The sequence below is a fragment of the Plecotus auritus genome, assembly GCF_963455305.1.
Source record: "Plecotus auritus genome assembly, chromosome: 7".
Classification (NCBI taxonomy): domain Eukaryota; kingdom Metazoa; phylum Chordata; class Mammalia; order Chiroptera; family Vespertilionidae; genus Plecotus; species Plecotus auritus.
In genome coordinates this window covers 19136777-19154016 of record NC_137774.1, presented here as the reverse complement: position 1 = coordinate 19154016, position 17240 = coordinate 19136777, and the positions used below count along the sequence as shown (strand labels likewise).

Here is a 17240-nt window from a genome sequence, read left to right as displayed (position 1 = left end):
TCCCAGTTTTAGGAATCCTGGCATTATAAATGTCTCCATACCTCTGTTCATATGGGAGGACAATGACAGAAGCATGCACAGGTATTGTACTTGCTCACCCTCAGCCCTTTCCATGGCAGGCATGTCCTTGGTGTAAATTAAGGTCCATCTTACTTGGAAGTCAGGCTGGAGGTGTGTACAAACCAATGAGAACGACTTGGCAGTCACACGGCAATGACTGGAATGAATCTCCAGGCTAATCACCTTGAGATTTTTCTCTTTGTTTACCTTTACCTAAAACAGGCTCTACTTTTCATTTGTAGAGGGTGTGTCTCTCTGGTGCCAAGCAGTCATACCTACTAGAAATCAAGAGTTTTTCTGGGCAGCAGGTCACTTCTTAATAAAGAGCACTTAACATTCTTCTCTGGTGAAATATCTTAAATATTGGTTCATTTTCTTTAAATAATTGAAGCGTCCTAGCCAGTTTGGCTCAGTGGATAGAGCGTGGGCCTGTGGACCAAAGGGTCCCTGGTTCAATTTCGGTCAAGGGCACATACCTTGATTGCAGGCTCCTCCCCAGTCCGGGCCCTGGTTGGGGCTTGTGCAGGAGGCAACCAATAGATGTGTTTTTCTCAGACTTCCCCCTCTCTTCCACTCTCCCTAAAAATCAGTGGAAAAATATCCTTGGGTGAAGATTAACAAAAAAATAAAATAAAGTAAATAAATAAACAAACAAATAATTGAAGGTGTGGTATACAAGAAGCATAAATATCTTTCTGGCTTGACTTTCATGTAATAGGAACGGGGGCGGGGGAGGGGGGAGCAAGTGTAGTAAACTATTATTGAAAGAAATGAAATAAGACACCCAAAGTAGAACAGAACATAATTGCAATGATAATAAGCTTGTCTTGTTGCCATTATGTGTCACCATCAGAATGAAACTGTTTCTGATGGTGACACATAATGGCAATAGGAGACAAAGAAAATTAATATAGACACAGTTTGTGTGTGAGTAGCCCTATTTATGTGCTTTTAACTTATGGTATTATTTTTTTGTCCCCCATAAATACTCCTTAAAAAGTTTCTTGGACACTCACGCTCTCCTTCTGACATTCCTTTCTTACTGCCGAACAAATCCAGCAATTGTCTAAAACCTCTCATGGAAGGTTTGAGCATGTTTCAGTAAGTGAAGGATTTTAATTTTGGTGAATTTGCAGAAACAAGGGAAGTATTTATCAGAAAGTGTTTATTATTCCAGGCCTCTGGGTAGCTAGTGAGGCTTAAGGAGGAAATGTAATGAAAATAAGAAATTTTCGTGAAGCTGAACATACTTGAGTGCCGAGTGTGTCAAATTCATGGAAATCAAAAGAACAGCATCGAGGCATCAGTAAATAGACCCTATTACATTAAGCACAACACAGCTGTCTGCTTGGAAACAGGAACTCAATAATGTGCTAATAGCTCGCTTTCAAACATTTCTTCCCCTTAACTGTGAAAAGATTCTTAAAAAAACAAAGGTGTTCAGAGAAAGGCGCCCATACAAATGCTGGCCTCAGACGCTCATTAGCGACTCATGTGCCAGAGCAGGTGTGTGCTGGGTGTTGGTAGCACTTCATTCCATTTGGAAATGGGCAATGGGAATGCCTACGCCAGAGTGTAATTCTTACAGGTGTTTTAAAGAAACAGATTCTCAAAACTAGCCCAAGTCATCTGTGAGAAAAGAAACACAATGAGCGCTGTGGTCAAGAAAAGGGGGTGAGGGGATGTTGTAGGAAGTCACAGCCTGAGATAGACACAGAGCAGAGGCTGGAAGATATTCACCCTGGGAGCCCTGTCTTCCTGCTTAATAACTGGGACACAGCAGGACGACAGGAGGCCCCAGAACTTGATTTCTAGGTGTCTTGCTCGACTCCCTCCTCTGGTTGGGCAGAATGGGTTCTGAGGCTCAGCAGATCAGTACCCTTCTCTGTCTCAAATTTGTTCCAGAGTCTGTGATAATCATGAGCCCAAAGTCAGTCTATTCCTTGGACCTAATTTCAAGATATACAAATTTTTATGGTCAATTGGGTCCCCTATTTTATTGTCAATTGTCTCCCGTAGACAAATCCATCTAAGTAACAAAAAGCTCAGCACATTAAGTTTAAATTCCAACACCTCCAAAAGAATTCCAGAAAGCTTTTTTAAAAAAATTATTATTATCAATTTTTAAGAGGAAAAACAAACAGATACTCAGCCTATCTGGAATGCAGAGACAACGTGGGTAGTATTTATTTTTATGGAGATGGAAGGAATTACAAAGGGCAGTGTTCAACACTACATTTCCTTTTTTTTTTTTTTTTTTCCACCATGAGGACAGGGGTCATGTTAGAAACCTCTAAAAAACCTAAATCATTACCAAGGGAATTCCTGCTACAAAATTAATGAGCTTAGCCAAAGTGGGTATAAAATTGAAATCTACATTTTGAGATTGTTCACAATTCTTTGTTGACAGAATTATATGAACAGAAATTCTGCGGTGCACCATCTAATGGGACTATCGGGATTTCTTGCTCTGTCTCTTGAGATGCCTTCTACATTCAGACCGTGCCTCAGGGGTCTATATTTGCAGGACCTTTAGAGTGAGAGTTATTGTTGGGGAGTGCACATGCAAATAAGCCCTGTGCCTCTGCCTGCAACCCAAGTACCAAGTATAAGTACCTGTGCTTGGAACTAGATAGCCCAATGCCAAAGGGAGAAGTATGTGGTGTTTTTAACGTTTTTTTAAAAAAATTTTCAATTACAGTTTGCACTCAGCATTATTTTGCACTAGTTTCAGGTATACAGCATAGTGGTTAGACAATCATAAGCTTTACAAAGTGATCCCCCTGATATTTTCAGTACTCACTTGGCACCAGACATAGTTATTACACTATTGTTGCCTGTACTCCCCATGCTGTACTTTACATGCCCATGACTATTTTGTTAACTGCCAATTTGTACTTCTTAATCCCTTTCACCCAGCCCTACCAACCCTCCTGATCTCTGTGTCTCTAAGTCTGTTTCTATTTTGTTTGTTTATTTTGTTCTTTAGATTCCACATGTGAATGAAATCATATGGTATTTGTCTTTCTCTGTCTGGCTTATTTTGTTTAGCTCCATACCCTCCAAGTCCATCCATGCTGTCGCAAATGTAAGATTTCATTCTTTTTTATGGCTAAGTAATATTCCACTGTTTATGTAGCTACCACAGCTTTTTTATCCACTTGTCTATTGATGGGCACTTGGGTTGCTTCCATATAGGATAAGTGTTTTGAAAATCCAACTTCCTGATACACTCACACAATAGATATGGAGGTACAGGATAGGAGATGGTGTAAAACATCTATTAGTGGAGGAAAATGAAACCTGAAGGTAAAATGCCTGTTCATAAAAACAGGGTTGCCTAGATGCAGTTACCTGGTGTTGGCTCAGCGTCTGTGCATCTGTCGTACATCACTCACTCCAGCTTACCATAAAGACAGGTACGTGCTCCGAGGCTCAGGAACTGCTCTTTGTTCACTTACCTTGTGTACAAATTGTTCCACTCTGGTCTGGAGCCCCCAGACCTCAAACTTCACAGTCACCAGCTTGTAGGAACACATGATGGGCTGATGACTATCTCTCCAGCCTTCCTGTAACTGTCCCCGTCCTGTCTTCTCTGACTTGAAGTGTTTAGGATCCTGGAAAAAATATACCAAAGAAATGGTAACTTGGAAGTGAAGCTAAGTGAAAGAAGCTTTTCACCAAAGGCCACACTGTAGAATTCCATTTATATGAAATATCCAGAATAGGCAAATCTATGGAGAAAGAAAGTAGATTAGTGGCTAGGGAATGGGTATAGTACAGGGAATGGCTGCTATGGGGACAAAGTTTCTTTTGGGGGTGATAAAAATGTTCTAAAATTAGATTTAAGGGGATGGCTTAAAACTCTGTGAGTGTGCTAAAAACCATTGAACTGAACACTTTAAATGGGTGAACTCTCTGGTGTGTAAATTATCTATATATATAAAAGCCTAAGCGACCATTACGATGGAACGACTGGTCGCTATGACACGCACTGACCACCAGGGGGCAGACGCTCAATGCAGGAGCTGCCCCCAGCCTGAAGGCCCTCATTGCCGATGGGGCCTGCTGGCCACCCTTCTGGTCCCTCCCACCGGCTGGCAGGCCCCGATCGCCTGATTGGGGCTGGGCCCCAGGCTGGGATGGGAAACCAGGGGTGGGTAATGGCAGACGCAGGTAGTGAGGGAAGGAGGAGGGGGAGGCGGGGAACCTGATTGGCCCTGATTGGCCAGGCCTAGGGACCCCACCCATGCACGAATTTTGTGCACCAGGCCTCTAGTATATCAATAAAACTGTGAGAGATACATAAATGCAATAAAAAGTGTTATAAGCTACCTCAGTAGGATTTTTCCGTGTGTGCTCTGCCCTGGGTTTGCTGACATCCCTGCATAAATTAATATTATAATAGTCATCATCCCAAGCCCCTGTTTACTAAATGTACACTGTGGGCATAGTATAGAAGCAGGTATCACACATGCTCCCCGCTGACCTGATTTCTTTGTCCTGAGGGTGTGAAGGGCATTGGCTGTGTGTGGTTGCAGAAAACTTCCCTCCACACAGAGAACAAACTCAGCTCTACTTGGACACCTCTGTTCCCTGACCTCCAGCTAGGGTCCCTCCTAATTTGCATCGGTTGCAGGAAAGTGGTTGGCCTGGGGGCAGAAAGGGACCAGAGTGGGGCAAATATGTAATTAATGGAATACAAAATTTACAAAAGGGGTTCCAGAAGTGGGGGAGGAAAGAGAACGGACAGTAGGTATCCCAGCGAAGTAAGTGCTTCTGTGAAGGGAGGGCGTGGGGATCTTGAGAGTGGGTAGCATTTTTGAATCTTTGGTACCAACGTTGCCATGCTGTATTTTTATTACCCGAACCAACCCAGAAACTGGCACTGAAATGATATGCACAGGCCCCGAATGATAGACCCATGGAAAAGGCATAAGCACAGTGTCTGGCCCATAGCAAGTACTCCTTCATGTAAACCATGATTGCACCCCCCAAGACAGTCATCAAAGACTTAGAGTAAAGTATCCAACCCTACAGTCCAGGGCAGAGTCAACAATGCCTTCCAAAACACCTGCAGTTTGCAGTAAAATATTTGATGTTTCAGGCCATGGAACGAATTCCTGCCTGCCTGCGTTCCTATGCCACACAGAGCCATTAAGAATAAAAAGAGAACAAAAGAGCAAGAGATGTATCAACAGGGAGACTATGGTAGACAATCTCCAAACATGGTGGCCATCAATTCCTTCCCTCACGGTGCAGGCACGCTGTTCCTGTCGCCAGCATGCTGTTCCTGTCACCAACGATAAAGGCCTTCTGCCCTCCCATGGAACCTAGACTGGCCTTTGACTTGCTTTGACTAATGCAATGTGTCAGAAGAGACACTGTGTCAGTTCAGGTCACACTAATGTATGTTTCAGACTTAAGAATAAAGCAAGACTCTGCAGTATCACACAGGAACACTGGTGGATTGAATTTCCAAAGCAGCAAAGAATCGAAGGGCCCCCCAGGAAATTTCATTTCTGAGTAAGGCGGGTAAGGTTCTGCCTGCACACTGAGAATTAGGTAGATGCTGAAATCCGGGTGTGGCTCCTGATCGCACCACAAAATTACAAAATTTTATTAGGATCTTGCCAAATAAGGTTTTAGGAAAAGGCTAGATGGAAATAAGAAGTATTTTTAGAATAGGATTTTTAAGGTGGACGTGATAATTTGGTTTCATGTCCCTGATTTTATGGATAAGGACGCCAAGGCCTGAGAGAAATGAAATCATTTTGAGCTGGGTGACAGGTCGGGGACTAGAACCCTAGCCTACCCTAGTTCTAGCCCAATGTTCTTTCCACTACATTTACTTTTAATACTAAACAGGGAAAGGGTGTTTTTGTTACAGCCAGATGCAAAGAAGCAATGCACACTTGGGCTTTTTATGGCAACAGTGGGCTGATTTTTTTGCAAGTCTGGAGTCATATCTATAGCTGCTGATTTCATCTAGGAAATCTCAGATGTGGCTACAATAAGGAATTCATGTACAAAGAGCTGGAGGGAGGTAAGGGAGAAGATACCAGAGGGCTCCTTTAATGAAAATTCGAGATCAAACATGAACATCCAATTGAATGCCTTTGAATGAAGATGAGAAAAAAATATATAACCTGAAATATTCTGATCTCCAACTTTTCTCCCTTTTCCCGTTCAGAGCCCATTGCCTCCAATCCTCACCCCCTCACCGCAATACCCATTCCTCTTGAAATCATTTTCAACTCTCATTTTCTCACTTGAGTTTGTGGACATAAATATGTAAATTGTCCATTTACACACCAATTGACCTTTCTTTATAACATTTAAACATTTTGTATTTTTAAAATTTCTGATCTGTGTTTCTATACCTACTACAATATCTTGGTCCTGATTCAAACTCTGTTATATCACTCTTTTTTTTCTTGAGAGGAAGAGAGAGAGAGAGAGAAAGAGAAAGAGAGAGAGAGAGAGAGAGAGAGAGAGAGAGAGAGAGAGAGAGAAACATCAATGATGCCTGGCCAGCGTGGCTTAGTGGTTGAGCATCAACCTATGAACTAGGAGTTTATGGTTCCGTTCCTGGTCAGGGCACATGCCCAGATTATGGGCTTGATCCCCAGTGTGGGATGTGTAGAAGGCAGCTGATCAATGACTCTCTCTCATTATTGATGTTTCTTTTTTAAAATTTTTTTTATTGATTTCAGAGAAGAAGGGGGAGAGAGAGAGAAACATCCATCTGTTGCCTCCCGTGTGTCCCAACTGGGAGTCAAACCCACAACCCTTTCTGTATATGGACAATGCTCCAACCAACTGAGCCACACCAGCCAGGCATCCAGTTTTCCTTATTTTAAAACAAGGTTTATAAACCTCCACCTTTACCTCTGAAGCTACAAATACCCTGGACCTTCCCACACTTTGATTTCAGGGTTTGGCCTATTTTAAAAGCATATAAAGTTTGACTTCAGTGTGATGGAGAGATTACACATCTTGGACCTCCTGGATCTCAACCCAGTGCAACCAGAAAATACAGTGCAAGCTCTCTGTAGTGGGTTGCAGGCACACCCCTCTTTCCCCCCAAAGACATGTCCTAGTCCTCACCGCCAGTAACTACGGATGTGATCTTATTTGGGGGAAAAAAAGTCTTTGCAGATGTAATAAAGCTAAAGATCTCCAAATGAGATCGTCCTAGATTAAGAGGGTGGGCTCTATGTCCAATAACAAGTGTCCTAATAAGAAACAGAAATGGAGAAGACAAGAGGCACATGCTGTCGGAGGCAGAGATGGAAGGCATATAGCCACAAACCAAGGAGCCACCAGAAGCTGGAAGAGGCAAGAAAGGATTCTTCTCTAGAGCCTCGCCTTGATTTCGGGCTCTGGCCTCAGAGCTGTGAAGAAACCCATGGGGACGAGGTGCAAGGCTAACCTCACCCCCCCGCTTCCGATGTAACTGGTCTTGGTGGGTCTGGGCATCTAGCTCCCCATGAGAACTGAAGGCACCGCCAAGGTCAAGCCACTGCTCCAAGAGACAGTGTCCTCTCAGGGCTGCCTGGCTCCAGGCCTGGGCTCCCATTCTTCACCCCGTGGACAGGACAGTCCCCTCTGAAGTTCAGGCACCGTCTGTCAGAGGAGAGGAAGTCTCATCATCTGCAGGGTGGTGTCAGTGCCGGCCCCTCATGGGGTTGTTGTGGGGCTTCAACTGGATAATGTAGGCAACGTCCCCCCGTCCAGCACCCAATGGATGGCGTGTGATAGGCAGGAGACACCCGAGAGAGATAAGAAACATCCTCGAGAGAGACTGTAATGCAATTTCCTCAGATCTTACTAAGTTCCTCGAAAGAAGGCAGCAGCACTATCTGAAGAGCTGCAGGACGGTTATTACTCTGCTGTTACCCTGGGGTCCAGTGTATAGGAAAACGCCAGTACGTGCAGCAGAAATAGGCCTGCCTGCCACCATCATGCAGGTGTCCTTGCACCAGCGAAAGGCTGGTGGGCGCTCCCCGTTTCCGGGAGCTGTCACCTGCCAGTCCACAAAACGGTGGTGGAAGAAACCCCAGAGAAGGGCTTTTGCTTGTTGGATGCTACGACTAGGCTCCAGGCCAAGGACAAGGGATAATCTCCAGTGTCAGGACCAATTCCTTTGTGTCTCCTGTTTCAGTGGCAGGTTCCAAGATGACAAAGCACATTGCCGCACTGCAGGCTCTGCTGCCTTAGGGAGTGATGCCCCCCAATTTCACTGGGGCTCCGCAACCACATGGTGGTACTTGCAGGAGCCAAGCTGGGAGTGTGCCTGGTGGGAACAACAGCCCGATGGGTCAGTCTTGAAGCCAGACAGAGTTTGAGCATCTTAGGGGTTTCTTAAGAGCTTTCCTCTCGAGGAGAGTGGAGAGCTACACACACAGGTGCAGTCCTTTCCTTCCAGTAACCTTCCAAGAGAAGGTGGGCTCTTTCCCCTATTGGAGACCACGGTATTAGATTGCTAGGGCTGCAGTAAAAGCATCACCAATTGGGTGTCTTAAACAACAGGAATTTACTGTCTCATCAGCCTGGAGGTTCGCGGTCGGAGACCAAGGGGAGGGCAGGGCTGGTTCCCTCTGAGGGCTATAAATAATTTGTTCCACGGCCCTCAGCTTGCTTCTCGGTTTGGGTGGCTTGGGTTGCCAGCAGTTTTGGTATTCCTTGGCTTATAGATGCACACCTGTCACATGGCGTTCTCTCTGTAGGTCTTCATGTTGTCTTCCATCCATGTCTATCTCTGAGTCTAAATGTCCCCCTTTTATAAGGACACCAGTCATACTAGAAGGCCCTCTCCCCATCATTTAACTCAACCCCCTTTGTAAAGATCCACTTTCCAGATAAGCTCACTCTCAGGTTAGGAGGTTAGGACTTCCACAATTGCTCTCTTGGTCGTGGGGCGCTGCACCCCACACTCCTCAGTTGCAGCTGGTCCCGGGGTGATGCAGAATTCTCTGAATGTAATGCTCTTGCCAGGAACTCTCTGCCCAGCAGCTGGCTGGCTGGGAGGTGCCAGGCTGCAGTTTTCCTGGCCCGGCTTCTAAATTCATCCACAGAGAGAGCTCCGGCTCACGTCCCGCCACAACTCCCCAGGCTTGGCAGATGGCACACTGGACCTCTGCAGTCAAAGCCCACCTGCACGGAGGAAGGTGAGCTGGTGCCAGGACTGTCATCCTGTGGCCAGATGGACCTCGCTGGCCACCCTTCTGCGCGAGGACATGCTCTGTAGAAGGCTTCTTCTCCACAAGGGCAGGCACACCTCCAGGCCTCCTCCACCTCGCGCTTGGACAAAGCAGAAAAGGTGACACTAGGCTTCTTCCTTAGGGCCACCCTAGGGACAGAGCCCAGGAGACACTGTCCCGTGTTGGTTAGAATCAGTCTCACACCTGAGAGGTGTTCGGAGAAGCCCCGGGAGATCCTGGAACGCGGCTGGAGCGTGGCTTCCGTCTCAGAGGCGATTTTATTAGCCGACTTTCACTGAGATGTTAAGTCTCCATGATTAATTATGCTTTCAATTTGAACCACACCACATAGGACCCTGTCCAACAGGGACTTGCCCTGTTAATTGAATCTAGAAGTTTTTGATAAATGTTAAATGAAAAAGGGCTAAGCAGCAACAGGGTAGGAATAGCTACGTTATGGAACTATAATGCTCAGCTCTAAAATAGGGATGAACTATTAACACATACCAGATTTTTTTCTCCTGCATTCTGGAATTTTTCTTGAAGACTCCAAGGTGTTATAGATATTGTTTTCTCATATCCCCTCCAAAGGATGGCTGTTTAAAACTGGTAAAATTTAGTCCTGACTTTAGACCAGGATTTCTTAAACTTGAATTCTAAAAGGGATACACATAAAAATTAAGCAGCTTTCAAAGAAGCTAGTCCCATGCTCTGGTTTCCCTTCAAAGAAGCTAGTCCCAACAGACCACTTACTACAGGATCCCATTCATAGGAAATGTCCAGAACAGAAAAATCAACAGAGACTGAAAAATCAGTGGTTGCACAGGGCTGGGGTGAGGTGGCTTGTGGGGAAAAGAGCAGGGGGGAAGAGGTGTGATAGCGAAAGTGTTCAGGGTTTCTTTTAGGGGTGATGGACATGTTTTAAATCTGATGGTGGTGATGGTTGTGCACATCTGTGAATATATTAAAATCCATTGAATTCTACACTTCAAATGGGTAAACTGTATGGTATGTGAACTATCCTATATAATAAAAGGATAATATGCAAATTGTCCCCTCGACAGGGAGTTTGACTGGGAGTTCAACCAGGGGTTGGGGCCAGCTGGCCAACCACCCATGGCCCCTCCTCCCAGCCAGTCCCGCCCCCGATCGGGGCAGGCTAGACCCCACCTGTGTACAAATTTGTGCACCGGGCCTCTACTATCTCAATAATGCTGTTTTGAAAAAAACAAACAGAACTAAAGGGCTTTCAGAGTGTGCATTAGAATTGGCCCAAAACTTTACTTAAAAGGTCAACTGCTCTGCATCAGATAAAAATACAAACTAACAAACAAAAAAAACCCCTAAATGCAAACTACAGCCTGAAGCAGCCAATTCTTTTCTTTTTAAAATATATTTTATTGATTTTCCACAGAGAGGAAGGGAGAGGGAGAGTTAGAAACATCGATGAGAGAGAAACATCAATCAGCTGCCTCCTGCACAACCCCACTGGGAATGTACTCGCAACCAAGGTACATGCCCTTGACCAGAATTGAATCCGGGACCCTTGAGTCCACAGGCCGATGCTCTGTCCACTGAGCCAAACCGGTTAGGGCTAAAGCAGCCAATTCTTGCTTTGCTAGCAGTTAATACCTAAAGTGCTGTTTTCCTAAGCACCGGCTCTTGGCACCAGAGTGCACCACAAACATCAGTGACTTGGGCTACTGCCGCAGTACCTCTCTTAGGGAGCTTGATGCATAAGCGCATCTGACAAGTAGACAGGCAGACAAAAAGGTGGCTGTGGGGGGCGCGGGGCGGGTATTGCTTCGGCATGGGTTCTGAGCCCTTCTGAGTTATAATTCACTGCCAGAAAGACTCACAACTCTGTACTTGGGGAAGAGGGAGCATGAGAATGGAAAATTTGAGCACATCCCACAGAATAATTTAATAGTCGGAGGTGTTTTGTTTGTTTTTTTAAATTCTCTCCCAAGGATATTTCCCCCATGATTTCTAGACAGAATAGAAGGGAGGGAGAGGGAGAGAAAAAGAGAGAGAGAGAGAGAGACATCGATGTGAGAGAGACACATCAATTGGTTGCCTCTTGCACGCACCCTTACCGGGGCTGGGGAATCTGCAACCGAGGTATGTGCCCTTGACCAGGAATCGAACCTGAGACCTGTAGGCTGACACTCTAACCACTGAGCAAAACCAGCCAGGGCAATAGTGTAGGTCTTGACCTCTGAGGGTGACCACTGTTGATGACTTTCAGGGACTAGGGAGAAGATTAAGTCGAGAGAACCCTAAGAGAGGTGATCAGAAGACAGTGATGGGAGGGATAAATCATCATACTAGCTTAGTAAATGCTTGCTGTGTTCCAGAGCCTGTGTTGGGAACCCCAGTCTATTAGAAGTGTGGGTGGTTGGACTTGTGACTGCCATCAACAGTGGGGATGGACGGTCTTGTGGGACCAAGCCCTTTAACTTGGGGATCTGATGCTGTCTCTAGGTAGGCAGTGTCAGAATTAAATTGTTGGACAGCCAGCTTGGTGCCCGTCAACTGGGGATTCAGATGTTATCAGAGAAAACACCCCAGAATTCTCCTCACAACAAACCTATAAAGTACGTGACTATCTTCTTCTTCTTTTTAAATAATGCCCGAAGGAATGCTCCATCCTATTTCCAGACTCGCTCCCTTCCTCAGCCCCTGCCATGGACATCTTCCATAAGCCCCTCCTTCAGAAGACTGCAGATGGGCCACCTTGCAGGCTTGCGGGATAGCAGCACGAGGGTGGGCCTGCACATTCCCAGCTCAGCAAATAGTCAGCTCTTGTGCAACTTACAGACACCCCAATTCCTATAATTGATTCTCTTTAAATACTTCCCTCACATGGCTTTGGGGTTAGGCAAGAAGGATATTCCCAATGACTCTGAGCATGTCCCTCCCCTGTCTCTAAATAAAGACCAGTAAATGGAAGAGATGATGCAGGGAGCCAATGGGGAAGGGCCATCTGGGTTGGCCCTGGGAACACCTGGCCTGAGCAGACCAGCAGCTGCCTGTGGGACATGGAGTCCTAACTCCTTTGTCCCCAGCTTTGGGCCTGGTTCCCGTTCCAGAGCAACTTGAGATGGCTCCCTAACATCCTGTTATGTAATGCTAACCTGTTCCTCTCAGCAGTGACAGACATGACTTTACATTTTTAAGATAATCTCAAAACCAGCAAGGTCATTCAAGGGCGCACTGGAAGGGTCCCTGCCTCATGGAGTGTGTGACAGTGAGAGGCACTAACTCTCCTAATAGCCAGTGAGCTACCCCCCCTCCCTCGCACACACACACACAAAGGAGGCCGCCAGGACCTGGCGCGGTGCGGCAGCCTCTGAACCGGGGCTGCCCCTGTGGGTTGTCCCACTCACTCTGACCTTAGCATGCAGTTTGCACACAGGCTAGGAAGCATTAACAGCCCACGTCCAAACTGAAGCTGTCCAATCTGGCCCCCAGGTAGCCTGAGTCTATTAAACCAGAAGCTGATAATAGGTTAACAAATATTCTTGGGGTTGCAACATGGCAACAGAGATCAGCATGGGATTAGCTGTCCCTAAAGCTAGCTTACTCCTCACGTACTGTATTATTTTGGGAAACCTGGACCTCCAACTTGTTGAACAGAGATGGTCAATAAGCCAAAACACCTGTAATTTGAAGGCAATCAGGGATTTCCATTTTAAAGTGGAACAGATTTCAAATTTATTTTAGCTTTAGAACAATTTTGTTTTTGCTAAATATGATATGATTTGGAATCCCAATATATAAAGCAGGTAAAGTGAGACCTGGTCTCCCTGATCGGGGCCAGGGATTGAGCTTGCAACCAAGGTACGTGCCCTTGACTGGGAATTGAACCCACGACCCTTTGGTCCACTGAGCCAAACCTGCCAGGGTTCTCCTTAGCTATAAAGTGGAGACAATATCTCTTCTCTGGGGTTGTTAGGATTAAATGACATAACTGAATAAAACAACTTAGCAACTCAAAAGTTAGTTCGCGTCCCTCTAAAGCTAGGTTTAGCAATTCTGTAAGCAATCTGTTGAAATTTCTAAGGCCCAAGTTGATGAGCTAGTTGTTGTATGTCTTTCTTTGGGCCCCTTAACAATAACAGAGGAAGACAAGTGACTTAATACCACCTATTCTTTCCTGGATATTTTTGGAGCCAAAGCTGAATAGCTATACCTGGAGTCTGAATAAATAGAAAAAGTGGAAGAGAGAATCACTGGGTCCGGTCTTATTTTTCAAGGGGAAAAAAACACCACCTCCATCTGCACAGAGGCATAGTGGAGACTCTCGGAGTGCCAGCTGGGAAGGGCTTGGAGAAGATGAAGCCCAAGCACTTGGTGGATACTGATTCCAGTGTTTAACTGGAGAAAATAAACTTAGATGGTTGTTCCAGAGCCAGCACCCAACTTAGAAGCAATTTAGAAATTGCTCAGAAAACTGTACAAACTTATATTGTCATTAATGCCATTGGCTGGCAAGAAAGGCCCGGGATGTGACTCCACAGATGGTACCAGACCCCCAACAGCGGGAATGATTTCAAAGGCACCGACCCCTCCCTCATAGGGGAACAGGCATTCTTCCAGGGTTAAGATGGCTATTTCTAACCAGCCTCCATGGCTCAGTGATTGAGCATTGACCTATGAACCAGGAGATCACAGTTCGATTCCCGGTCAGGGCACATGCCCGGGTTGTGGGCTGGATCCCCAGGGTGGGGCGTGCAGGAGGCAGCTGATCAATGATTCTCTCTCATTATTGATGTTCTATCTCTCCCTTCCTCTCTGAATTCAATAAAAAATATATTTAAAAAAGATTGCTATTTCCTTTTCCTTCCACAAAATTAAAATAACAATACAATGGTTTTCAAAACTCAAACACAGAATACAGACCTCTCTTAGGCACAGCTGCCCTGCCTTGAATGAATAATAGATGTAATAAAATACCTCTTCCCTGGGCGCTAAGCAGATGGGCCTTCTGATCCCATGGGGTTGGTCATCTCTGACCAGGAGCTCCTTCCTGATACGCCAGTCAAAACAGATCATTTGCCACATGTGGCATGACAAGGAGAAAAAAAAAAGGGGGGGGGGTGTCCCTCTGCTCTGAGGCTATTTCCCCAAACCCGGTGCATTTATACAGAGATCCCTAGGCCTCACTTTACCGCATTTGGTTTGGTAGGTCTAGGGTGGGGCCCAGGTACCTGCATTTCTTTAAAGCTCCCAAGGTGATTCTAATCTGATTTGGGAACTCAGTCCAAAAGGGCCAAGAAATCCTGATGTTTTAATTGAATCAGACTAAGTCTAGCAGAGGCTGATGGAGCTGCCCCACGTCCTGGGCAAGCTGTGGCGTGGTTTCCTTGAAAGATCAGAGGGAGGTTCTCCATGAGATAGAATTAAAGCCCTTGGGGAAGTGCACTTCTCACTGAAAACCTTGGGCCCTTTGGCTCCTCCTTCCTTCTTTTAAAATCTTAACTTTTATTCTTCTAAAATATACCTGGTAAGGCTCAAGGTGGACAGCTGATAAAATGCCATAGCTGCCTTGGATAATACCGGGACTCCAGTATGCAAGGTTGGCACACAAACAGTAAAAGTAACTTCTAAGGTTTCTTAGAAGTGAAGTCAGAGACACATGACCTTCTGAATTCAGGTCAAACAGTAACCCAGTAACCAGTAATAACAACACCTTTTAAGAAAACTCCACTCCTCAGCAGTTCAAATGGCTCTATTTTCTGAAGGATCTAGTATCTGCGGAGGATTCTGTGATCTTGAGAAGTGGAGTGATTGGAACCAACCCTCTGCTTCTCTTCTCCATTTGTGCCAACAAGTCAAAAGCAACCTACAAACAAATTCCCACAGCCTCTCTCCAAAGACATAGGGTTGGTACTGAGCAAGCATTCCAACAACACACCTGCAGATCTCCACTATAGAGTCAAAGTGTGGAGAAGGGAGAAGGCTTATGATGTACCGGGGATTGTGCTAGTCATTTTAATGCCCTGCTTTGCCTATCACATCATCTCACTGCATCTCACCTCATCTTTACACTCATCCATTCATTGGAAGGGAGAAAGAGATTCAAGATACAGAGATGGGGAGTGATGAAGTGAGATGGCTGTGATGACCTGGGAGACTTCCCGAAGCCAAGGCTCCTGGTTACCTGGGGTCATCTGCACATGGAAAGTATGAGCTGAGAATCCCCACCCATAGGTTCTAGAGGTGACCTCTTATGCAGAACACCCCCCAACCCCCCCGCAACAAGCCGATTGCTTCTCTCTTCCATGGATGCTTTGCTTGGCTGAATCCTTCCTTATGGGACATGGAGCCATTTCCCCAAGGACTCTTTCTATTGAGAAACTTCACTCCTGGCAGGGACTTCAAATCTCTGGTTTTGACCTGGTATTTAGGAATTCATTTGCCTCGATTTTGTTTGACCTACTTGGCCTGGCATTTCACTATTAAATCCAATTGATAAGATCTGCAATTGCTACTCTGGGCACTAAGCTCTGGGGGACCTCATTCATACAAATTACAGCAGCAGTTAATCATTTTTTTTTCCCCTTGAAAAATTAAAAACAAAACTTTTTCCCTAGGATGGAGTTGGGCTCTACTGTTTTCCTAGTAAAAATTAGCTTTGCTGCCCAGCCAGTGGGCTCATTATTTGAGCAATGACCTATGAACCAGGAGGCCAGGGTTCGATTTCTGGTCAGGGCACAAGCCCAGTTGCAGGCTCAATCCCCAGTAGGGCGAATGCAGGAGGCAGCCAGTTGATGATTCTCTCTTATCATTGATGTTTCTGTTTCTCTCTCCCTCTCCCTTCCTCTCTGAAATCAATTAAAAAATATCTTTAAAAAATCGGCTTTGCTTGAAACATTCTAGCAGGCTCCACATTATCAGGTCAAAAGAACAGCAGTGGTTTTAAAAACCAGCCCTGGACATGGTGCTTTGGTAAGACTTGGTGGCCCAGCTTTCTTGTATTTGGAAGAAACGATATCTGAGAGAGATCACCTATTTGTTCCTTGAGAAGTGAGGGGCCCATCATTGCTTTAAAAATGATGTAGCCAGGGTTGCTGAGGGCTGGACCACTGTTCCATGTCCTTTTTTTTTTTTTTTAAATACGTATTTTTATTGATTGCAGAGAGGAAGGGAGAGGGAGAAATAGAAACATCAATAATGAGAGAGAATCATTGATCGGTTGCCCCCTGCACACCTCTTACTGGGGATCGAGCACGCAACCCAGGCATGTGCCCATGACTGGAATCGAACCTGGGACCCTTCAGTCCTCCGGCCGATGCTCTATCAACTGAGCAAAACCGGTTAGGGCTGTTCTATGTCCTCTTATTTCCAAAGGCTTCTTTCCATTAACAAAATAATTGCTGTAAAGATGGCTGAAGGCGATTTATTCACAAAAAGGGTAGTAGAAGAGGGACAGAAGTAGGTTGATGGGTAGGAGGGTCCAGGATCCTCCCTTAGCACCCTCCCACCAAAAGTTAGCCTTTCTAGTGAGGTCACAAATGGAGTCCTCTTGCATCATGGCTGGTGACCCTGCTTTGAAAGTCCTCCACTACTTGCAGAATAAACTCCCAGTTCCTTGGCTTGACGTTCAAGGATCTTCTGTCTCAATCAGACAGATCCTTGAATATGCACTGGGCCTCCCACCGTGGTCACTGTCTCTGCCCTCACTTACTACAATGACGTTTCCATTTCTCTCATCCTCGAAATTCAGTGTGGGTCAGAGGGTAACTTCACATAGCTTTGAACGGGGGCAGCCTGGATAAAGCCCTCCTGGCGGACTCAACAACTTCCCTTTTAGAATCTATTCTACAGAAACATTAGAACAACGCCCAAAGGATGTCACATGAGGATGTTTCCTGCAGTACTATAAGAGCCAAAGAATGGACACAGCCTAAATGTCCACCAAGCGGGGAAAGGCATAAATAGGACATAACCGTGAGATGGCACAATCTA

General features: G+C 45.6%; 1 protein-coding gene across 3 annotated transcripts in view; it reads right to left on the bottom strand.

Moving 5' to 3' along the window:
- The window catches only part of PITPNC1 (phosphatidylinositol transfer protein cytoplasmic 1), a 219987-nt gene that overhangs the window by 18240 nt on the left and 184507 nt on the right, over positions 1 to 17240 (bottom strand). For all 3 annotated transcript variants that reach the window (XM_080681341.1, XM_080681342.1, XM_080681343.1), the window contains exon 6: positions 3522 to 3677. In XM_080681341.1, the coding sequence (XP_080537467.1) occupies positions 3522 to 3677 (156 nt within the window). The remainder of the gene's footprint in view (positions 1 to 3521; positions 3678 to 17240) is intronic.